At 31.8% G+C, this 25,025-nt stretch overlaps 4 protein-coding genes and 1 non-coding gene across 6 annotated transcripts; all 5 read right to left on the reverse strand.

Moving 5' to 3' along the window:
- Nucleotides 1–507: 507 nt before the first annotated feature.
- Nucleotides 508–3,373, reverse strand: LOC133307271 (uncharacterized). The gene is made up of 9 exons (XM_061507757.1): nt 3,305–3,373; nt 3,083–3,199; nt 2,683–3,001; nt 2,163–2,568; nt 1,953–2,052; nt 1,794–1,853; nt 1,609–1,692; nt 913–1,020; nt 508–816 (listed from the first exon to the last, which is right to left on the reverse strand). Exons 1-9 carry the CDS (start codon nt 3,371–3,373, stop codon nt 508–510), a joined length of 1,572 nt encoding a protein of 523 aa, XP_061363741.1.
- Nucleotides 3,374–3,922: 549 nt separating this feature from the next.
- Nucleotides 3,923–3,994, reverse strand: TRNAK-UUU (transfer RNA lysine (anticodon UUU)). Its single transcript has one exon. It is a non-coding gene; the product is annotated as a tRNA-Lys (tRNA).
- A 1,079-nt stretch (nt 3,995–5,073) lies between these two features.
- On the reverse strand, nt 5,074–6,186 carry LOC133307251 (16 kDa phloem protein 1-like). The gene is made up of 4 exons (XM_061507730.1): nt 6,054–6,186; nt 5,573–5,711; nt 5,317–5,452; nt 5,074–5,136 (listed from the first exon to the last, which is right to left on the reverse strand). Exons 1-4 carry the CDS (start codon nt 6,184–6,186, stop codon nt 5,074–5,076), a joined length of 471 nt encoding a protein of 156 aa, XP_061363714.1.
- A 3,679-nt stretch (nt 6,187–9,865) lies between these two features.
- Nucleotides 9,866–12,180, reverse strand: LOC133307268 (16 kDa phloem protein 1-like). Of its 2 annotated transcripts, XM_061507753.1 has the most exons (5): nt 12,069–12,180; nt 11,771–11,836; nt 10,554–10,692; nt 10,191–10,326; nt 9,866–9,990 (listed from the first exon to the last, which is right to left on the reverse strand). In XM_061507753.1, the coding sequence occupies exons 1-5, from the start codon at nt 12,133–12,135 to the stop codon at nt 9,937–9,939; spliced, it is 462 nt and encodes a 153-aa protein (XP_061363737.1). In that variant the 5' UTR covers nt 12,136–12,180; the 3' UTR covers nt 9,866–9,936. The 2 variants fall into 2 exon arrangements, with proteins under 2 accessions (XP_061363737.1, XP_061363738.1); XM_061507754.1 differs by lacking the exon at nt 11,771–11,836.
- Nucleotides 12,181–14,371: 2,191 nt separating this feature from the next.
- Nucleotides 14,372–18,605, reverse strand: LOC133307257 (serine/arginine-rich SC35-like splicing factor SCL30). The gene is made up of 8 exons (XM_061507738.1): nt 18,525–18,605; nt 18,178–18,409; nt 17,310–17,477; nt 17,155–17,195; nt 15,178–15,256; nt 14,914–15,102; nt 14,683–14,807; nt 14,372–14,594 (listed from the first exon to the last, which is right to left on the reverse strand). The coding sequence occupies exons 2-7, from the start codon at nt 18,399–18,401 to the stop codon at nt 14,684–14,686; spliced, it is 825 nt and encodes a 274-aa protein (XP_061363722.1). The 5' UTR covers nt 18,402–18,409; nt 18,525–18,605; the 3' UTR covers nt 14,372–14,594; nt 14,683.
- Nucleotides 18,606–25,025: the final 6,420 nt, after the last annotated feature.

Consider the following 25,025-nt stretch of genomic DNA (forward strand, 5'->3'; position numbering starts at 1 on the left):
CTGACTATTTAACTCATCCGATTCCGAATTACGATCGAGATTGCATACCCGGGATGTGTAGCATGAAATGATTCTTTATTTTTATGTCAATCAAATCCTAAAATTTTACAGAAGTTCGTCATTTAGTTTTTTTTTTTTTTTGAAAATTATACGCGGCTTACTTTTTTAATTATATAATTAAGAGAGATTATTGTAACTTCTGAAATTAAAGTAAATCGGTGTAATTTCATTAAAACTAAGATAAGTCACCATGATATATGAGGAAATTTTATTTAATATGAGAATATTAAACTAATTAATACACTATTCTTCTGGTGGCTGCATAGCACGTGGCACGTGAAGGAAATATGTACGGTCAAATTCAAAATTATACTATCAAATACTAATATTAAAAAAATAAACAGTTTAGAGGATGCATCATGATTTACCCCTGCAATTAGAAGGAGGAAATTTTAAGTAGCTACTTAAATTAGGGCAAACTTGCTATCTTATGTGAGTGATTTTTAATTACATGGGTAGGAGGTAGCGGAATTCAGATTCATATGGTTGGATTTCTACCATTTTGGAGATGGAATATTTTGTTTCTCTTGTGAGGCACTCCATCATGGCTCTTTTCAATGATCCTGACCGTGGCAATTGGCTATATATCCATTCTAGCAGTGATTCCATTTCATCAGCAAAATCGTGCATATGCCACTGCAAAAGCTTAGGCACAATAATCTTTCTCCTGTTTGTGATACCCACCGAAGCTTCCAAGTACTCCACTTTGGCCCTTCCCAATTGGTTCACAACTTCCTCTGAGGTGTACAACCTTAACTGCAATAAACATCACATATTTCTTTTTCACCAAATACACTATTTCATAGATTAATTTGTTGCATTTGAAGTTAATTTACTGAGCAATAAACTTACTGCTGGTGAGGACCAAGTGCCTCGGCATAGAGCAAACGTAACATTGGGTTCAGGATACCCCAGACCATAAGCATGCCGCACTAGCACTTCCTTCTCATCCACATGTCCCTAGTTAACGTTTTTTTGAGAACTATATAGTTAGTTCTTGGGTATGTAAATAACACCAGACTTTCAAAGAGGCAAGGTTTATGAACATAATAAACCCTTTGCTTAGAATTCCTTGTAGGATTCGAATAAATCTTTGGTACTACTGCTGTACCAAAGATTCAATACATTCCACCAATGAAAATATGACATGTTAGTTAAATTTTTTTTTTTTTTGTCAGATTTTTTCTCTATCCTCTGATGTGTAATGCTCTCATTGATGAGATGCATTGAATCTAAGTACAGCAGTAGTACCAAATATTTATTCGTAGGATTCACCTCAATAGTGAGTCCTATCTTGAATCCAAAAAAAACAAAGGCAAGGTGCATGCAATTGAGAATTTGTTGTAGGATAAATAAATATAGGGTTTTATTAATGTTACGTTGCATAACATAAGTTTTGTTTCCAACACACAATAAAAGAGAGAGAAAAAGTTGAATGATGAAAGAGAAAGAAAAATATGTGGACCCCACCTCTTTAACGTGTGTAGGAAAGTGAAGTTATGTTATGTAAAATAATAAATATAAAACCCATAAATATATGTCACATACATATTTTGATTCACATGGATGCCGAAGAATGAAGTGTTCGATAGCCAGAGCATTTAGTACTATCCCGCCTACATTCATTGCAGCCTGGGTCAAAACATAGCTACATAATTAATATTAACACAATCACTATGAAAAAATAAACTGTCTATGCTTTATATAATTTACAGAAAAGCTTGCTCATATACCTTATTCATAAGAGACAACAGTTTATCTTGCGTAGAAGGAAGACCATGATCTAAAAACGCCTGTAATTAGATCAAAACAGAAAAGGTTCCTAAGATTTACCATGAAGAGATGCTAGGTTAAGTTCATTTTAATGAAGGCTTGAAATGCCTTAACAGTACATTCATTATGCAGGCATTGTAGATGTTGATCCAGAATGCCAACCTTTGCTTGTAGGTCAAGAAACTTAAATCCACACCACATAGCTTATGCATCAAGACCCTGACAAATAGGGGATGATGGATAAGAAGGAGAAATGGGCAAAAAAGATGGTATAACATGTAGAGAGCGTTTAAATAATTATTGGTGAGCTAATAAAACTGAAAATCAACCTTAATTTTGTGAATGCTGGCAAGCACTGTGAAAAGCGGTTCATGTCTAATGAGCTACTAGTGATTTGAATGAAGTCCTTATAGGGTCCTACATCTCTTGCTGCGCAATCTAAATCTGATGACGTGCCATAAGGATCAATACAAGAAGCATTGCCATTTGAAAGGAACGAAGGTGTCTTGCAGTTGAATGAGGTCTTTGTCATGAAGCCAGGGGACTTCATGCATGAAAGAGTAAGTCTAGGCACATATTCTGATTCTTCTCTGTCCAATGATGCCCGGTTCAATTCAAGAAAAACTCCCATCAGACATTTAAGCAGTTCCTCTGACAATTCATTTGGTTTCTCAATAGCAGTTTCTAAATGCATAGGGTATTGTCTTGGGACCTTTCCAATGCTCCTTCTTGGTACTTCATATTCTGTTCAGCACATATGCCAAACCACATAGTGAGAAAATTGAGCAACAAAAGGAAATAATAAAAAAAAAAGCTTAGCACGTGTCAATGTAATGTATGTGTATTTACTAATTGATCTTCTTGAGGTGGACAATAGGGTATGGATATCCAATGCAGAACCTAGAGAGGCCCTTCTATATTTTGTCTTTCTTCCTTTAGTGAACACTTGGTGATTGTGTGAACTGGAACTCTGCTCAGTAATTATTGAGCAATATCTCGATGATCCTTGGAAATCGTTGTGTAGTGTATGCTGTCTTCTATGGTGCATTTCCCATTCAGTGGTCTGGTGTCTCTCCTGGTACAATCTATGTTTTAGTTCCTTAACTTTTCTTTCAAGCAAAATGATCTCTTCCTCAACCATTGCCAATTCTTCAAGAAGCTCATGAACCTGCAATATTAACTTACATCAAAATAAATCCAAAATGAACAGACAACAAACATTATGGATTTGCTTATACTCTACATATACCTCAGGTGGAAGCACTGAGGGAATGAATGGAAGAGAGAAAACAGGACCATGAAGTGCACAACGTAAGACAATATTGAGTGCCTCTTCATCCTTCAGCTGTGTTTGCAATTTGACAACCTACGAGAATGTAAGAAATAAAGGAGAGAGACATTAAAGTCACTAATCAGAAAAAAGGGTTCAAACAGAACTTTTGAGACCTGAGCTATTGAAAAAGTTGCTAACCTCCTTCGCAAGGTCTTGTCTTTTCTGAGGCTCTTGGCTTTTCTTCATGAGATAGTCTTCGAATTTCATTGTCAATGTGAATTAAAAATGAGCCCTTTGACCGTTAGAATAGATATATATATAATACATATTTTTTTGGTGTAGGGTAGTTGGTCATAGTAAAGAGGTTCTTATATAAACGATAGGGATGGTAGTAATAATATAACTGGTTGTTAGTGGATGCCACTAAGGTATAGTTAGGTACAACATTAGAGTGGGGATGAGATGAATGTGCTTCAGAGAAGACCCTTAAATGGATTGAAAAGCAAAAAGGGAAAAAAGAGAGTTGAAATGGCAGTGTGTGAATTTAAAATGAGAATGTGCGGTGGATTGGGACGGTGGGGAATATGTTTTGGGTTTGAGTTGCATGGCCATCCCATGAACTCTTCTTTTTCTCTTTGGTAGGAAATAGGAATGTTCATCTTTGTTGAATTCAAAGATAGAGGTGGTAACGTGAAGCCCATGAATGAAATGGTGGTGGTGACATGACATGAACCCCATCAATGAATAGTTAGGCTTTATAAAACAATCCAACAAAAACTGAACTTGAGTTTGGTAAATTTAAAAATAAATAGAAAACGCCGTCTGTGGGGATCGAACCCACGACCACGTGGTTAAAAGCCACGCGCTCTACCACTGAGCTAAGACGGCTGGTTGCTTAACTTGCATAAAGATTATATTAGTTCCATAGAGTGTCATAAGAAAACACAAAACAAAAGAATAAAATGAAACGGTGTCGCTTCAAATCGAATCAGGATTCAGGACCATGGCTTACGTTATTTTATTGGCTAATCATAGCTTTTTTTCACGTGTTTAGTAGTTATTTTATAATTACCTTTATTTTCTTATCTTTCATGCTAGTCCAAATAAAAATACCATAATATTTAAATTAATAATAATATTTTATCATGTGTATAATAACTTTAAAACATTAATTTTCTCCATTTGATTTTAAATTTGTTTATATGTTGTACTATAAGTCTATAACCGTGTCATATCTCATAGTATTTAAAATTTATTGTATCCCGATTAATGAGGAAGTTGGGGGTTGAGTTAACTCAATTATATTTGGCAAAAAAAAACTTAATTGATTATGAATTGTTGGTACTATGCTGGTTCCTATTTCGAAGCTGGATTATTAACATGTTTGTGAAGATGATGATTTCCAAGTACAAGACCTCGTCTCTGGATCTTGTTGGTGTAAAAGGCATCAATATATGACTTCGCAGGGTTTGATGTAGACTCTAGCTTCATTTGTCCACTGTGGCTATGATCAAGAATTCAAGACTACTATTACTCTTAAAAACTACACTCCTCATTGAATGAATATCAACGTGTTGATTCACAATCTTTTGGTCTAATCATGGTTAGTTAGCTGGTGAAAGTGTCATACAATCAATAAAAGGCATCCACATTTGGGTTAGATTGTAGACACTCCTTTAATTGGCCCATTGTGGCTAACCAAACTCGTCATTGAGATAATAGAGCAATAGAGTTGAGTTGAGAATTGAGATAATTAGAATATCCTCATAACACATAAGGTTAAATTAGATGATGAATAAAAACATGCTGATTTGATAGTAGAACAGTTAGATAATAGATTTATCTTGCTCGTGCCTGCTAAAAAGAATAAAATAATATACAACTGAGACTAATCAATCTGTTACATATTGACAATTCCAAAACTACTTCCGATTTACATTTGGTTTTAATATGCCTCCCTTGCTAATCTATGACAGATAGTAGACACTTTCTTTCCATCCTCCTATGTCTTCAACAAATTCTTCTTCCACCTATTCATGAATACCAACAAAGAACAACATCAAAAAAGAGAAACATAAATTCCATTACCATATACTTATTTACATGCATTAACATTTAGTTATTCAGTGCATTATAATTAAGTAAAGCATGCAATTGGTATATGTCCTTAAAGTTAGCTTTCTTTACAAGCAATTAAATGTGAATGTTACCTTTGGGGTGAAAGTAATAGCAACATCAATTTCGCCACAATAAGACTGGTTTGCACGAACCACTCTATACTTGAGAGGCTGTAGCTTAGCTCCTCCATTCTCTACTCCTAGGGCCAATAAATCCTCAACATAGATTCTACATACAGAAGAACACATTTCTCTTTTAAATCATGGACAACTTTACAAAAGTAAAACATGACATCATGCATCTAATTGGGAAATGAAATTCAGTATAATGAAGCCATTGAAGTCTTACATGGTTTGTCCAACGAAATCATCCTTAGAAAATCTGTCCTTGTCCATAATTTTGAGGATGAGCTTGTGTCTATCCCCTGATCCAGGGTATTCTACTCTGAAGATAAATTTCTCATTCCATACCGGATTTCTTCCCTGTCCTGCACAAAGTGAACATAATAAGAGGGCGTGTCAATTAAAAATCATATTTAAGTCTATTTTAGCACACATGAAAACTCGATTTAAGCAATCATTCACTCGACTAATATGTCATGCAGATTGTTAAAATGTCTCTAAATTTATATATGAGAAGGATTATATTGATAATTTATTTTTTTACAAATTTACAGACTACATTATGTCTTACGGATAAGACATAGTATAATTTGTAAGAGTTTATAAATAAAAAGTTTGTAAATATAACATTTCCTTTTGTATATATATAGCTAGGATTCTTGTAAATTAAAGCAGAATATGAACTTTGAATACACCATAGAACTAACTTTTAGCAACACTGCTCCTCTTCTCTTGGCCTTTGTATTGTATCAGAACATAGGGGTCCATTCTACCAAAGATATCAGTGTTATGCAGGCCTTTTGCTTTCAGAAGCTGCACCTCCATGAACCCAATTGCCATGTCTTTTGAGTCTACCTGTGTCTCTGTCTCTTGTCCCTTAAGATTATGATTCGGCAAATTCTTATGATGAAAAAGAAGTATATGTTTTGACGTTGGAAGAAGTGGTACCGTGTTTATATAGAGTCCTCAGCATGAGAAGCTAATAGGCATTTTACAAAATCACAAGAAATAATGAAGAGGTCCACACGCGGTCAATCACCTCAAGCTTGGTCTAAACCAAAATAAAGTACTTTGCGTCTCTGTTTGTTAATAAAAATTATAATGCGTATTAATTTTCACACCTTCGTTATAAAAAAAAAAAAAATAGAAAGATGAGATAGTTGAAAGAATATACTAAACAATCAATTTAACGCAAAAACTTAAATTTTTTGGATAAGATTACTTTAATAATTTTATATATCTTTAATACGCTCCTTCACACAAGAGTTCAATGGGTTTGAAGGGTGGATAATGCTAAAGTCCACATACTTGTGCTAAGAAGAAATTCCCCAAGTGAAAGTGAGAGCTGTGAGGATCGAATCCGGAACACGAGGCTTTGATACATATAAATAACCAATTCAAACAAAAGCTTAAATTTTTGAGTGAGACTACTTTAATGATTTTATATATCTCTAATATACATAACATATTTTCATTCTAAAACAATATCAGAATCACCTAAGAAAATTTATTTAAAATTTGGATATGATAAAAAGAACTTGGTAAAACTTCTTTACTCGTTGAGGCTGGTCAAATCTATGACGTTCATTCAAAAGGTGCACTAACGGAGTTCAATTCTGACCCAGTTGATATGTGGAATTGAATTGTCGTCAAATTAAATAAAAATAGCTTGAAATTAGAACTAGTAATCTTTCTTATTTGCCTCTAGAGTCTAGATAGTTGCATTTCCCCATTTTGGAAGACTGGTCCTTTTCTAGAGGGAGTGGGAAGCAAGGATTCTCATAATATGAAATGGCAAGTCTTGCCTAGAGAATTGGCCGAGTCAAACATATTCTTATTTTCTGTCAAAGGTATTTCATTATATCTTAATTTATCATGCAGGTTTGCACGACCAGTTCAAACTCATTTGACGTGTGAATGGATCAAACATTTTTTTTTTCATACGTGAAACTAGTTTTGCTATTTTCTTGGATAATAATTTGTTGAAGAAAATTTATTTTTAAAATAAAAATTAAAAGTGTATTTATCATTAATTTAATTTAATTATACAATAATCTCAGTTTACTAAAATTTAAGGATAAATTAATTATAATTCATTTATTTTAACAATAAATTCACTTTAAAAAATTTATTACTTTCTTTATAGTATGTCAAAGTAACTTTGAAAAGAAATTTGACAAGTTACAAGCCACTAGGAGAGTAGGTTAGTAGTAAGGATTTTAGATAATCTGACAAGTTACTTCCAAGAATTTAAAGATGTTTTTGTAACCTTTTCTCATAATGATATATCCTTGATGGAAGAGTTCAGTTACACAGAAATCAAACCTTCACATAATTTATAAAAGTTAAACTGTCACCCTTAATTGTTCTATCTGTTTCAATTTTACACAAGTCAATACCCATATTTTTTTTTTTTTGAAACCACATAAAAAAAATTATTTTTATGTAAGAAACATTTCCAAGATATAAAAATTTACTGAGAATGGTAGAGTTGGAGATGAAGTGCTGACGCATATCTTCAACCAACATAGTTATTTTTTGGGAAAAGTGTTTCTCAATTTAAATGACATGAAGTTGTCATTGTAAGAGAGAGATAGACACAGAAAAATGAAAATCATGGAAGAGAGAAAGTGGGTGATGATTTTCATTTTTCTGTGTCTGTCTCTCTCTTAAAATGACATAACTTATGTCATTTAAAATTACAGACATCGTACCCTTATTTTTTTACCTGCTAAATGTCATCCTAGAACGCAAGATTTTGTCATTAGCACGTCTAAAAAATTATTGGGGTTTTAACATTTTGCGTCATTTGTGGTTTAGTGAATATTCTGCAACCTCCAATCACCTTGTTTCATCAACCAATTCGTTATCCAAACTATCAAAATAATTTCATGCAGTCACATTAGCCAATATAAAAATGGACATGTAGTAATGATATATTTATCGTGAAGTTTTTTTATTAATACCACCATATATTTTAAGTTAAGCACTTTGAGTCCGGTGCTAAAAATCTTCTCGCTCTAAACCATGAAGAGATAGTCTCGTCCTACGAGACGGTGATACCCTGAGCTTGCTCAAGAAAAAAAATTATACGTAAATATATCTTGTGCACATTAAAAAAAAAAGGAAAACTTCAAAAACTCCCCTATAACTTTCCTCATAATCATTTATTTCCTACCCAAAATTTTGAATCATTTACTCCCCTGACTTAAAGTTTTTTTATCATTTACTCCTCTAAGTGGGGGGTAAATGATAAAGAAACTTTAAATCAGGGGAGTAAGTGATAAAAAAAAATTAAAATAGAGGTGTAAATGATTTAAAAAATTTGTGAGGGGGTAAGTGATAATTGAAAAAATTTATAGGGGAATTTTTGAAGTTTTCCCTAAAAAAAGAGCAAATACATTTTTGGGTCCCTAATAAAAAACATGGTTCCCACTTTAGACCCTTACAAAAAAAAAATTAGTCTCAAGGTCCCTAAAAAATTCAAAGTGTACCAATTTTAGTTCTTTTGAGGGACTAACATGGGTCTTTTTTGAATTTGTGATGAACCACGATTTTAACTAAATTGATCCACTTTGAATTTTTTAGGGACCTTGAGATTAATTTTTTTTGTAAGGGACTAAAGTAGAGACTGTATTTTTTGTTAGGGACCCAAAAAGGTATTTACTCAAAAATAAATTTACTTTAAATAAATTATTTTCATAAATTACCCATATTGCAACACAAATTATTATGGGAATAACTTTAAGTTCAATCAATCTTGAAATAAATATTTATAAAAATGAAACTCTAGAATGTATTTGATAAAATTTAAAATTATATTAAAATTATGAGGACGATTATACTTATTACTGAAAAGTTTTACAACTTTTACTAGTAAATTAATCACCGATGATTTTCATCAGTCTAACAGTCATAATTTATTAGGTATACTTATTAATTAATTATTAATTCTCAATAAATTATAACCGTTAGATTGACGAAAATGTACGGTAATTAATTTAATAGTAACAGTTGTAAAAATTTTCATAGTAAGTATAGTCTAACCCTAAAATTATATAATAATAGACTAATAGAACATATTAGAATGTCTTAGTTTTTTCTTTGATAATTTTACCTAAAGTTCATAATTTTTAAATCTATTTGTATTATTGTATATAGTAACTATTTTTTAACATATTTTAAGTACTTGTGATAAATAAATAAATTAAAAAACTTATAAATTATGTATTATTGTGTTGTAACGCGCAAGCTTGTATCAATCTTATTTTTCTTTTAAAAATTTGTATCAATATTATTATTAGGAAATACAGTGTTTAGAACAAAAATATAGGAATCCACGTGTTTAAACATTATTGGAGTAACAAATTTCATTTCCTTTATATAAAAATTTTTATTATGAATTTTTAAAATATTGCATAAAAACAGAAGTCGTAAAATAATAGAACAAAGGAGAAATCAAGAGTTTTATCATAAAAATTAGAACTAAGGGTTTCAAATTCTAAGCAAATTTCACAGATTACATATAAGACTTTGTTAGTTGTCTTCATCTTCCATTCCAAAATCTACATCTTATGCACACTGACGGAACTAATGGTCACTTTCCTTCCATCCTCCAATGTCATTGTCAATATATTCCTCTTCCTGTGAATTCCAAGAATAACATTAAAGAAAATACTAATATGATATAATATACTACATACATTAACTAGCTTCATTTCAAATTTATCATTGTGCATCATAACTATCAAACTTTTCATATGAGCTCAAAGTTACATTCATTGTAATTTTTTGCATAACAAGAAACATGATAATTTTCAAGCTATTGACTTTAAAGAGGTTACCTTTCGGGTGAAAGTTATACCAACTTCAATTTCACCACAATAAGACTGGTCAGCTCGAACAACAACATACTTGCGAGGATGAAGCTCAGCTGATCCATTCTCTGCTCCTTCTACCAATAAATCCTTCACATGGATTCTAGATACAGAAAATTGATCCTTTATCATGAACAAGAAATAAAAAGAAATAATATGCTTTATGATCTTTTTCTCATGATATCTAATCCTTGTGTAAAATAAGGTGTCCTTGTCATTTTGTGTTTTTTGCCACCCTTGTTCATTTGGTATGAAGGAATTAAACTGCTTAATTAAATCCGTAACAAATAATTAACATGAAAATGAAACTCATTATGATCAAAGTCTTACATGGCCTGGCCAACAAAGTCATCTGCAGAAAAAACGTCCTTGTCCATGATTTTAAGGTTGAGCTTGTAGTGATCACCTGATCCAGGGTATTCCACTCTGAATACAAATTTTTCATTCCATACAGGATTTCTGCCTCCCTCTGCATCATTAGGTAAAGTAAGCAACCAAAAACCTTATTTATAGTGAAAGTACATCTCAGGTTTTATTAGCATTTGTATTACTTTAAAGTTCTAAGTGATATGCATTACATTGATAAAGATACCAGTATTGATGAAGCATTGATTTATTTTTAATGCTTCATTTATGTGTGATTTTGATGTTTTTAATTGCATCATTTTTGAGCAGTTGAGAAAGGAAAAGGAAAAGGAAAAGGAAAAGGAAAGCAAACTTATTTTGCTTAATTTGCTTGCCCATCTCCCTCCCTTGGGGTGCCCTTTTTGTGTTAGATTCTTCAACTCTAAGCCTCTAATTACAAAATATTTAATTACTTCAGAAAAATTAAAAGAGATATTCAATTTTCCTTATTGTCCTCCTCCTCCAAAATCAAAAAAGGAAGGAAGAAACAACAGATTGCCTCAGCATACCAGTTGCAGATGAACTGCATGCCCTCTAGATTTAGTCTAACAAATTTCTTGGTTCATACTTCCTTTTTCATTTTCCCTTTCTTGGAACCTCACATGAGGAATTAAAGGATTCAGTAATTTTACACAACACTAAATCTTAGAAAAAATTCACAAGTTTTAAGGTAGTTTACATGAATCTTCTGTTTAGGTAAGTGGATATAAGGTCTTCTATGGACTAAACAAGGTTGAAAGAAGAATTTTAATCTGAGTTCATGTTATTCAAATATTATTCAGCTCTCCAAATTGATCCTTGTACTCCTTTGGGGAGATTAACCACTATATTTGAGTAATTCAACTTTTGGTTTGGTGAAGCTCACTTCATGAGTCCATCTAATCAGGAACTACAATAACCAATCTAAGTACTTCTAAAAAGATAGTCTAAGAAATCATATCTATCAATGGCAGTGAAACATCATTCAGTTGTACTCTACACTACAGCTACAGCACAAGGCAATCATGGTGATTGGTGACAACTAGAAGCTTTATTTTTCTCTATCTCTCCTTACCAAGGTGTATAATTTAGGAGGCCAGAAATGGAAAAACACTCAGCAATCATTAAATATTAAGCAATAGAAAATGAGCAATAGAACCAACCATGGAGTACACTGCTCTTGAGCTCCTGACCTTTGTATTGTAACAGAACATACGGATCCATGCGACCTATCAACAAAGAACTCAAGGAATCAATTGGTCGGATCAGAAGAGAAACCAAGAATTGAATATAATCGATGCATGAATGTTTAGAAAGAAAAAATAATAATCTCATTTCTAGAATAAGAAAGATGTTTAATTCAGAACAAAAGAACATGGTGTGCAAACAAAAATTGGAAAAGAAAATGAGGAAAAAAGGAAGAAGAAGAAACTAAGATACATATATAATAATATAATGTACCAAATATATCAGTTTCTTGAAGACCCTTTGCTTTCACCAGCAGCACCTCCATGAACCCAATTGCCATCTCTCTCTGTCTCTCTCAAAGTTGAAAATGGGATAAAATAGAACCTTCCCTTCCCAGCTGGTTTATATGGAAGAAACCTTAATAGTCAAATATGAGGAGCAGCAGCACATGATGATGATACATGCATACGAGGATGGCTATATATCATATCATCTCACAAAGTCACGAAGAAAACGAGTGAAAATGAATGTTTGACCCAAAAATAAAAAAGGGTATTGCAAGCCACGTTGCGTTAAAGTCTTGGATGTTACTCCACGTCTTTCCATTTTCCCATTGGCTTAGAGAAGGATGACTTGTACAATATCCTATTTTTACAAGGAAACCTTCTTCTTCTGACCGCTACATATATATGCGAACAAAAAATTTATAAATCTTAACGCATTATAAAATGGGTATTGCAAGCTGTAACTCAGTTCCCTACCTAGATAACAAATATTTAATGGCCATTATTTCAGTTTTTTTTTTTCAATAGAACTTTAAATGTTTATTATAAAAACAATTTTTATTTTTTTTGATAACATTAAAAAAAAACAATATTTTATGTAATCATCGTAATTACTTAAAGATATTAAATATTTTTATTTTTATTTAATATTTTCTCATGGTTTAATTACCTATTTCTTATGCTTACACTCTTCAAGTTTCATAAAGTATCGAAACGTCATCTGAGGCTCTTAGCCAGCGTCTTCCTCAACGCATCATTTCTCACTTATCTTCCTATGATTCATCTCTTCACCTACCTCTACCGAAACCATCCATTGATTTTCCCTTAACTCTTTGTAAGGGGTACACACTTTACTTGTAATCCTTATTCTATCTATAATTTCTTGAGTTACCGTTGTGTATCATGTTTCCTTTATATATGCTTTATCATCTGTTTCTTTTCTTAAAACGGTTCAGGAAGCACTTTTACTTTTAGGATAGTGTCAAGCTATGATTGATTAGAGGAAAATCATGTATTCGAATCACACATTGAGTCTTGTTCCTACTCCTCAGGAAATCTACAATTGTTTATTGTTGAGTTGCTTATATCAAAATGGGCCCTAATAATACACAAGTGTATCAATTAAAAGCTTGTTATGTGGCTGAAGGCTTTTCAATTTTTTGTTGTTATTTCAACACTTTCAAACTAGTTACTGGGGTTGACCCTTGGGATTAAAGTAAGACAGTACAAAGCAAATATTGTCATTTCTCAAAGAACATGTACTCTTAATATTTTAGGAGAAATTTGTAAAGCCATTAATATTTTTATGGTCAAATGTTAAGCTTTTAGCAAATTAAAGAGGACCTCACTCAGACCCAAGAAGATACCTTGGATTCGTCGATAGAGTACTCTATCTCAACATGACAGTGTCAGATATTTCCTTAGATACGAGTGTTACAAGTCAAATAAGTGATAGCAGCCACAGGGATCAAGTAACTCGAATATTGGGATATATCAAGAACTCTCGAAGAACGATTGATTTATGAAAAGGATATGCAAATTGTTTGTTATGCACATGTAGATTAGGCAAATTTCGCTAATGATAGAAAATTAACTTTCGAGGTAAAGTGTAATAACTAGGTAAGTGGAGATTAAAAAAAAAAAACATCGAGCTATTGCAACTTCTGGATTTATATAGTCAAAACAATTCAAAAATTGAGGCTTTGCAAGACGAAGTCCTAAAAATTTTTGGCGATAACCAATCTACATAGCAAACATTATCATTTTATATATATAAAAAAAAAGAAAAGATTCTTTATTGGAACATTGTACCCAAAAACAAAAAAAATAAAAATAGCAAAAACCTTAACTAAATTTCTACGAGCTTAACTAATAAGTTACATTTACATGTACAACAAACAAGATGCATATAACATGTATTCGCCTGCTTAAGGAAAAGCTTCAGCTATAACAAATAATATCCTCAACTTTTATCCCTATAATTCGAGTCACCTTTTATTAGATATTTAACTTGTAATTAGATTTAAATATAAATTCATACGAAGTGAGGAATTCTCTCATGCAATTTCAAGTATTCAAGAAAAATCAAGTCTCGAAATTCAATAACCGTGTGCTGCTATGTATAATTTATTGCACAAACTTTACTCAAATACTAATTTGAGGTGTTTATTCCAAACACGTCTTACATCCTAATTCGTTAAAGAGTATCATTTTATTTTAGCCGCAGGATAACCATTTAGTTGCAATTTATTCTTAGTAACATATGCTCAAACAACCCCCGCAGTTCAATCGAAATCATGCTACGCGTGTTTGACAAATCAAAAAGCAAGCTCAAAACAATTTACCAGTCAGGGTTATCGATTAAGTTTTACTATGTAAGTTCAGAATGTCCAAAAAGCCGAACATCAGTAACAAATCGGAAGATTATACATTCATCCATCATACACGCAAAACGCCTTGTTGAATAGTAGGAATTGTACAGAAGACCAGCAGCACATTGCCAACCACCCACAACCTGCAAGATGAAAACCATCGGAACAAAATTCAAACCAAAGGTGGAACCGATCTTCAAATATATAAAATCCTACTCTTAACCATTTTACCTCATCTTCCACGTCTAGGTGACAAATCAGGAGATCTTGATCTAGAACCAAGGGGTGATCTTGATGCTCTACGTAGGGATGACTTCCACTGGCCTCGATCAGCCTCAGACTTGTATATAGATTTACTTTTTACAGAATAAAAAATAATGTAAACAAACTACCCAAGAGAGAGGAAAAAAGAAACCTGGCACAGCCAAGTAAAGAACCTAAACAGAAAATAGATGAACTCACTCGGCATATCCATTGCTTTGATTCTGATCAGCACCATTGCCATAAGCTGGAGAATATGACCTGCGCTTATGATCACCATCTCGCTCCACATGCTCCCCAGGAGGACTTCTGGGTGATCTAGGATGCTCTGCTTGCCTTCTAGGGGAAACAGAGTAGTCACTTTGCCGCCTTGGGGCAGGAGAAAAGGACCTGGTAAATATCAAATTCAAAACCATGATTATATGCTTCAATGTACCATAAAATGAAGACACTGAAGAATCTTACCTTGAGCGATATCGATTTCTAGAACCAGAGTGATAAGGTGGTGAGCGTGATCTGGTGATTGAGCGAGATCGAGATCGACCTGATGGATTTGACATAATTATAAACAAAAGTCACTGGTCTCGATAAGAAATGCAAAGCAGTTCCACTTCAATTTTGGGCCAAACACAAGAACAAAGATTCAATATGAACAATTCTTCAAATATACGTAAGTATCCACTGAAACAAATTAGTTAATAATTCTAAACTTAACAAGATGCATGAAAAAGTTTGAGTCACTAAAAAGTGGAACAAGTTTAACACATTATCAATTGACTCACCAAATTTTTATTTTTGGTTGGGGGAGGGGGGGGGGGGGGGGGGGGTGTTAGGAGACAGACGAAAATGAAAAAACTGTCCTTGGGCAAGGTACCTAAATGTGCTCCTAACTAGCAATATAAGCTTATATGATTCATGACTTACAAAAAAGACCAGCTAATAAAGCATTTCAAAAAATTGGCTGTCACCAATCACCATCTTGCACCTTGGCAAGTGAGCAATACCTGGATCCCCATCACACCAATCATTGATGAGATCCAGCACTCTTGAAGTCCTTAAATGGTTTTCAGTAAGCTAACTAAAATCAATATGAGGAATTAAATCAGTTTTCAAAAACAAGGTTTTTGAATTGCAATATGTATCATGAATCATTCAGTTTTTTTTTTTTTAAATAGTGAATAGTGACAAATAGTACAATTTAGAAGTATAATGAAAAATGATTAAAAAAATATATAATACCACATAAGTTATTTGTACATAGTTTGAATGTTTATTTTCTAAGTTGTTCTCTATTTTCCCGAACGTATGAAAAACAAAGGTCCTGTTTGAATACTGTTTCTAAAAACAATTTTTGGTTTAAAAAAAAAAAAACCGTTTGATAAGGCTTGTTTTGTAAAAAATAAATAAATTAAATTGTAACTTTTTTTGTTTTTAGAATCAAATTTAGAGAATATGTCTGATTTGTTTTTCTTTTGACTTTCAAAATAAAACAAACAAACAAAAAAACACAGAAAACACCTATTTCCATAACTATTCTACAAAACATTTTTAAGAACAAAAAAAACCAAAACGCAATCAATCAGACCCTTAAAGTCTCTGTTTTATTGTTTTCTTGCACAAATCCTACATTGAATTTCGAATCGCAAATTTAGATATGATTCATGATATAAATATTGAATCGCACAATTCCGCGATTCATGTTCCGAGGCATAGCCAGTTCCAATATATGTCTCCGACACATGTTGTTCAGCCTTCGTATCGTGTGATACTAACAACTATGGCTGAAAACTAATACTTGGAGCAGTCAATATGATAAGAAAAAATTCAAGGGTAAAAAGTATGGATATAGTATTATAATTTTTAAAAAATAATATTGTTTTGTTCTTTATCCATCAGATTACATACAAAATAGGGCTTAAATCCACCAATTCTAATTCCGACTTAAACACGCTAAGGTCTAGACTCTAGAAGAACCTATTTAGATTCATTAAAAGAATAGACAGTATCAGGAAAAGGCAGCAAATTTTTCTAAGACAACTAAGTAAAAAATGAAGTCTGCATATGAATGTCTACATAGCCTGTCCCAAGTCCATGTAAAGGAAAAGGGTTGGAGTCGGGCGTATCAAGCTGCTTATAAAAAACCAGCTATTTTTATGAGATTTACTAAGTAAACAATGATTCTGAGTAGCAATGCAAAGATGATCGATCAAGTTACCAATTCAATGAGATAAAACAGCCATCTTTCAAACTGTCATTTCATTCTCATATTCACTGTACAATGACAAAAGTTCTAAAATGGTGAAGAATAATAAGCATCACAATTGCAGGTCAAGCAAATTTTATATCTAACAGAGAAAAACCCTACAGTTATAGATGGCATAAATTATGTAAAGTACAGATTTCAAAAAGTTGATGCAATTTTGAAATAGAAAATGATATTACCATAATAAGAAGACCTATGCCCCCCATAGCTCCCTGGTCCTCTGTAAAATCAAAAAGCCATAAGAATATATTTAAACTTAAAAGGGAAATAGTTAGGCTATAAGACAATTTAGTAATATGTTACAAGATTGGGGTAGACATTGCGGAAGATATACCTGACCCTAGTAGTCCTTTGACGCATCTCCTCTGGTCTTTTTCTGGTCTCTGCTGCCACGACAACGGATATTTCCCTTCCAGCAAAAATCTGTCTGTTCATATGGTACTGTGCATCCGAGGCATCATCAGCGTCCACAAACTGCACAAATGCAAAGCCTCGAGGTTCTCTGTATGGGGAAAAAAGTGGAGCTTCATTCTAACATTGTAGAAAAACATTGGCAGACACAGATGGTAGAATATGCTGAATAGGCAGAATTTGCATACCCCCGTAACCACCTCAAATCACATTACTTAGTATAGCTTTCTTTACACAACTTATTTATGGTTCTCTTGAGACATGTACACAGCAGCGGATGCTGAATTTACTAAAGCCGCTAAAATCCAAAGAGAAGAGACTTGGAAAATTCTTCAACTTTCTTGTTGTATTTATAAGAAGCACTTGAATTCAAAGCTCCCACAACCACAAACTAAAAAAAATCTCCTCACGAAGCCTTCAATTGTGACAAGAACCAACCTTGCATCAAACTCGTATTGATTGTGTTGTGTAATTATATAGTTTCTCTTGGTAACAACATTAACACACTTGGGGACCAATATGTTAAAGAGTGAGTAGATATCCTCTTCAAATGTGGGGCTTGGACTTGTTTTAACTTCAATTTCAAGCCAACATACCCCCTGACAAACCATTCCAAAATCAATTCACAATCCAAAATTTAAATATTTAAAATGATTCAATGGAAACCAAACCAGAAACATCCCCACCCAATACTTTGACACCCTGAAAAAATTAACTAGTCAATCTCTCACTAATCTGAAAACACAAACATAACATGCAATTAGGGCTTCTAGATGATAAAGTTGGCTCACCCAGAGTAATAGTCCTTTGGTATGTAGACATCACGAACAGGTCCAAATCGCTCGAAGGGGACACGAAGTTCTTCAGATCTGCAATCGAGAGGAATGTTCCGAACCAAAAGGCTTCCATTATTGCTTTCCCTGCGCCTGCCTCCACCGTATCCCCTCCTACTAGGCCCTCTACCGCCGTAGCCTCTCCGAGGAGGACTGTAGTATGCTGGACTGTTCCTCCGCATCCCTAACCCTAAAATTAACATTAACAAACAATCATCGTAAAATTCGAACGCGTTTTCTTTTATTTCATGCAATTTTCTCAGCAAACAAACAATAGAGTCATCAAGAGATGCCGAGAATGTTACCTTGAGTGACGACAAAGAAAGTTCTCGAGTTCACAACACTTTCTCTGGTTCGGTTCGATGCTTTTCTTCAAATTACACAACACTTTGACAGCGTCCTGTTTTAAACCCTAGAGACTGTACAAAGACCAAACGGAGCGCACCGTTTTAATGTCTAAATATTTATTGGGAATAAAATCTGTCATTTTAAAGGATATAAGCTTATATCATTTTAGTTTCTCACCATTGATTGTCGTCTATCAACGGTTATAATTTATTGGATCAAAATTATTAATTAATTAATAATAAACTTGGCCCATTAAGTTTGGCCCAATAAATTATAACCGTTGATGGACGGAAATCAACGATTACGATCTAAAATAATATACACTTATATCTTTAAAAGAATAGATGTTATTCCCATATTTATTTATATCTAAAGCACCTTAATAAAATAATGAAAAAAATGTGTCATTTTAAATGACATAAAGTTATCTCATTTTAAGAGAGAGATAGACATAAAATAATTTTTTATTTAAATTTAAAAAAATCACTCACTTTCTCTCTCCTATGATTTCTATGTTTTGTATTTATCTCTCTCCTAAAATAACATAACTTATGTCATTTAAAAAATAGTATTTTTTTTAAGGTAATATTATTAGGGTTTGGTGTTTGTCATTTAAAATGACATAAGTTATGTCATTTTAGAAGATAGATAGACACAGAAAAACGAAAATCATGGGAGAGAGAAAGTGAGTGGTTTTTTTAATTTAAAATTCAAATTTTCTGTGTCTATATCTCTCCTAAAATGACATAATTTTCTGTCATTTAAAATGACAAACACTTTTCTCATATTATTAACTTTTATTTTTTTAATTTTTTTTTTTGGAAAGGTAGATTATATTTATTACCTTTATTATAATTTTGTAACAGTTAAATCAAATTTAAATGAACAACTTCCACAAACAAATTTTTTTTAAAAAAATATAATTACAAATCCTAAATTTTTTTTTCTCTTCCATCTTACGTCCAATCCATTTTTTCCTCCCTTCATCGATCTCATTGCAACTACTTGCAATCGTTTTCCTGCCATTTTTTTTTGGATAACAGAAAAGTTTAAGCGGGGTTAGACACCGGTATTTTACTAAGGTCAGGAAAGATCCCTCAATTAAAAAGGATTACATATCACCCACCAACAAAATCCTCACATCAATCGACGAAGTTTGAACCCACGTCCTTAAAAAATATAGACCAAACTTTTAGCCAATTGTGCCCACCTGGCTTGGCTGCCATTTTTTGAAGCCAAAATGCAGAAGTCATCTCTCAAATGCCAAACCCATATATATTTTTACCCTACACCTGACTCGGTCATTCACCTGACGGAAGTATTAGGTTATTGTTACTAAATCCGGGTTAATGAAAATCTATATTTTATATATAAAACTACTACAATATATATAAAAAATTAGGGTAAAAGATTTCTTCCGTCAACGGAGATAAGTTATCTCCAGTGAGTTTAGAATGACTCGTTTTAGGCAGAAATTAAGGTATTTTTATAATTATAAAATATTGTAGGGTTATTTTAGTCTTTATCATTATAATTTATTAATCTTATAACCCCAAAACGACGTCGTTTTGAGCTCACTGGAGAAATATTTTTCCCAAAAAATTATTATGCAGAACTATAAATAAGGATAAAAGAAAGTCATATATGATAACCACATATAATATATTATAAAAGAAATAAACCAAAAAATATCAAGTATGAGGTAATCACATATAATTCTTCTACTAATTATCCTTAACTAACCATATTTAATAATTATAAGGCGTTACTAACAACTTTTCCCATAAAAATGGATTTGTAAGTAATTAATATGTCACCTTTTTTTAAACTATTATTTCGCAAATTGCTCGGTCTTTGGAATTGAAATTTGACGTCATTTTATGATAGTATTTTTTTTTTGGACATTACAGGGAATCAAACCGCATACCTAATACCCACTAAACACACCCAACACCACTAGGCTATCCCTAGTGGTGCCATTTTTATGAGAGTATACTACAAGCAAACAAAATTATAAAAAAAAAATTGAAAGAAGTTCCATAATTTTTTAAGACAAGATGAGATAATTTTGATTTTTGTTTTATTTTTATAAAAAAAAAAATAACCTGGTGATTTTGATGACCCGACCGGGTCACCGATTTAATAAAACTCGGCTGGTTCAAACCTATCTTTCATCGGATTTAATATATGGCCGATCCGATATTTAACTCGAGCCGGGTATGATAACTGTTATTATTAGGGGTGTTCATCAACTGATCCAAACCGATTCAAACCGCGATGACCAAACTGAAAAATCGATAACCGAATAAATCGAAAAACCGAAAATCGAAAAAAAAATGCAAATTTTAATTGGATTGGATCGATTTTCGGATTAATCGATCAAATCCAATCTAATGTATTAATTCTCCTCTATCTACTTGGGCATTTCCCCAATCATAGCCCAAAAATTTCTAAACTCAAGATCTATTAACTCATCAACTAAACCCAAGAAAAAACCTACTCACATCTCATCAACAAAATTTCATCTGTGTAGAGCTTCATATCTCAGTGCCAAAAAAAAACTATATTATCGTTTACTGGTGTTTTTATATTTCAAAAAAAGAAAATTACAAAGTCAATATATATAAAAGATGTTATTTGCACAATAATCATGAAACAAATTTGATGATTTAAAAAAAAATCGAAAATCAATCCAAACCAAACCGAAAAAATTTGGATTGGATTGAATCAGATCGAAATTGAAAAAAAAATCCAAACTGAATGAATGATTACATGATCAAACCGAAAGAATTGGATCAGATGAGTTTTGCTTTCAAAACTGATCCAATCCAGAGCGCGAACACCCCTAGTTATTATCAGTGTTTAAAAACTCGGCCGGGGTCAAGGGTCACAGAGTCACGAGTTCAACCGGGAGGTCATGGGGTCACTACGCTGACCCGATTTTATATATTAAAAAAAATAAATAAAAATAAATAAATAAATATATATATATATATATATATATATATATATATATATATATATGTGGCGGGATATTCTTACACAGGTGTTAGAGTTAGAAGTCTTACACTCAATCTTAACCATTGATCCACTTGTATCCAATGACTCACATTACTAAAAAATTTGAGCCCTTGAATATAAATGAGATCAACGGATAAGATCAAGAGTGTAACTTACACTAGTGTAAAATGATCCTTACTATATATATATATATATATATATATATATATATATATATATATATATATACAAATATTAAAAAACAAATCACTAATCATCAAAGATTCAAAATATACTTAATATAATTCACCAATTACAATCACAAGTCAATATTACACAACTTAATTAAAGTATCAAGATACCAAAGTATAAAACTCATATTCTAATGATACCAAAGTATCGAGATACCACAAGTCTAGGTTGCTGGGAGAGAAGAAAACGATTAGATTTAGGTTTGCAAGTATTTTTATTTTATTTTTTTAATAAAACGACGTTGTTTCATGGAATTTTCTTTTTAAAAAAAAAACATGCAGTGTCCCCCTTTGACCCCTCTAACCCGGGAGTCACTGAAATTCGGCCGAATTTTGGGATCGAAGAGATCGATGTGCATATAAGATCCAACTTGTAATCCTAACCCTCGGAGGAAAGGGGTTAGGGTTGACCCGGGTCAACCCGGAGAACAGGATGAATTTTTTTTTTTTTTTTATAACAACCGGATGAAATTTTAAAACACTAGTTATTATACTTATTATCTCCTTAAACTTATTACCTTTGTTATCACTTTTCTTTTTTTAACTAGGTCAAATTCAAATCAACCATTTTCACAAACAATAAAAGTAACAAGAAAAAATAGTTACGGATACCAAATTCTTATTTATTTATTTTTTTTCTCTTATCTTTTTTCTCTCTCTTCCCTCTCATGTCCATCAATTTTTGTCTTTCTTTATCGATCTCTTTGAAATTACTTGCAATCAATTGATTGCCATTTTTTGAAGTAGGATACACGAGCCATATCTCTAATGTCAAACTCCATAAATATGTATATTTTTACCTTTTTGTTGGGAAGGGGTAAGTTATATTTATTATCTCTTTAACATTACTACCTTTATTATAATTTTTTAACCCTTACATTAAATTCAAATAGGCGGCTTTCATAAACAATAAAATTGAAAAGGAAAAATAACTTCATATCATAATTTCTCGGATTTTTTTCAATACAGTAGAAATATCGAACTCGATATCCTTTTTTTTTGTCTAAATAAGAAAATTTTCTTTTATTTGAATCCATGCCTTTGTTTATATTTTCTTTTAAGTCCCAATAATTTTTTCCTTTTAAAATAGATATAGGTACTTACATTTGTACCCAAAAAGTTCTCCAATTTCTCATTTTTCTCTCTCACGTCCATTTTTTCCTTTTTTTGAGATATATATATATATATATATGAATTTATTTTTTCTGCAGTTATTACAGATAACTTATATGCAATAAGCCCAATACGACGTCGTTTTAGAGCAGAAATCATGGTGTTTTTGTAATTTTAATTTATTTTCGTGTTATTATAGTCTTTATAATTATAATTTTTTAATATTTTATTCCCAAAACGATGTCGTTCTGGGAGTAAATGCAAATAACTTATCTGCAGTAACTGCAGAAATATTTTTCTGTATATATATATATATATACATATATATATATGTGAAAAAAAATATTTATATTTTCTACAGCCACTTTAGATCAGGTTATCTACAGTTATCCCAAAAACTACGTCATTTTGATTAAAGAAGGGTATTTATATGATTTTAGGTGAATTAATGAAGGGTGTTTTCATAATTTTATTTATTTATTTATCATATATATTTTACTGAAACACCTTTAATTAATTCATCTAAAATTACATAAATACCCTTCATTAATCAAAATGACGTAGTTTTTGGGTAATTGTAGATAACTTTATCTAAACTTAAGAAGAAAAAGCCCTTTCGTGGATAAGGATCTCCTGCGTTTTATGGTGTAAATGGATTAGGCTAGCCTATAGGGACCTACGACCTAGCCTATATTAGGCCAGACTTGGCCTATTATAAATATAGTAAAATAGAACATGCCTAGACTTTTAAAAAAAATTATTTAGAAAATAGGCTATAAGCTTTTTTGTACATGTCAGGCCTATAAGTCTACTATCATTATTTATTTAAAGGGTTCATTTTTTTTAAAGTTACTTTAGACAACTTTATCTAATGTTCGTCGAAACGACGTTGTCTTGAGACGGAAATCATGGTATATTTGTAATATTAATTTATTTTAGGATTATAATAGTCTTTTTCATTCTAATTTTTTAATCTTAAAACGACGTCGTTTCGGTGAACATTAGACAAAATTGTCTAAAGTAATATTAGATATTTTTTTCCTTATTTAAAATATAATAAATAAAGTTATTATTTTAATAATTTTGAATGATAAAATATTATTATTTTAGTTTTTTTTATTGTTGAATATTTAATAGGCTTAAACAGGCTAACAGGCCTAGACTTTTATTTTTTAAATATAGGTTAGGCCAGTTTTGTAATTTGGGGCCTACACAAGCTAATAAGCCAGGTCATACCCAATATTTTTTACACAAACCTGACCTATTTAAACCAAAGTCTAATCTAACCTAACCTATTTATATCCCTGCCTACGATAAACTAGTTCGAGAAAATAGGAGAAAAAGTAATAAAAAAAAGGCATCCTTTCATGTAAAAAAAATGATAGGGACTAGGGTTATGTGAGAAAGTGTTACGAATCTTGAAGTTAGTACCAATTATTACAAATCTTAAGATTATCACCCTAAAAATTAATTCAAAAGGTAAAAGTGCCAAGTCCTTATAAATCTCACTTTCATTATATAAACAACCAATATTAGGAGACTCGTAATAAACCGCAAAGATTTCTAGTGTTTTGTTATTCCAGATCATTATTGTCGTACCCAGTAAAATGCAAAGCGGGTAGAAATTTCGAGGCTCCCCTCAACTTTTGAAAAAATAGATTAATAAAAAAATGCTTGGTCAGTTTTTTACTTAATTTTTTTTCCTTGCAAAGTCTCATTTATGCTTATTTATTAAATATTTTTAAACAAATAGATAAAATCTAAAATTTGTGAATTCATTTATTATAAACATAATATTTTTTTCCTACCAGTTTATCAGTTAATCAATTAATTCAGTCAAATTGGGTAGAACTATAAAAACAACTAACAGTAATAAAATGTTAAGAATGTGTTGAAATCTTGCTCAATCACTCGCCTCATTGTGGATTCAATTAAATATACGTCATTTTATAATAAGTTAAGTATAATTTAAACTAATAAAATGTTGATTGAGTGCAACTTTGAGGGAATTGTGAGCTATTTTAATTAGTTCCTATTTTCTCTGTTTTATATAAAATTATAATACAATATATTAATTTTGAATGATTTACTTAA

Source organism: Gastrolobium bilobum, unplaced genomic scaffold (assembly GCF_033153095.1).
Source record: "Gastrolobium bilobum isolate Gb01-03AN ecotype WA unplaced genomic scaffold, APGP_CSIRO_Gbil_v1 utg16198, whole genome shotgun sequence".
NCBI lineage: Eukaryota > Viridiplantae > Streptophyta > Magnoliopsida > Fabales > Fabaceae > Gastrolobium > Gastrolobium bilobum.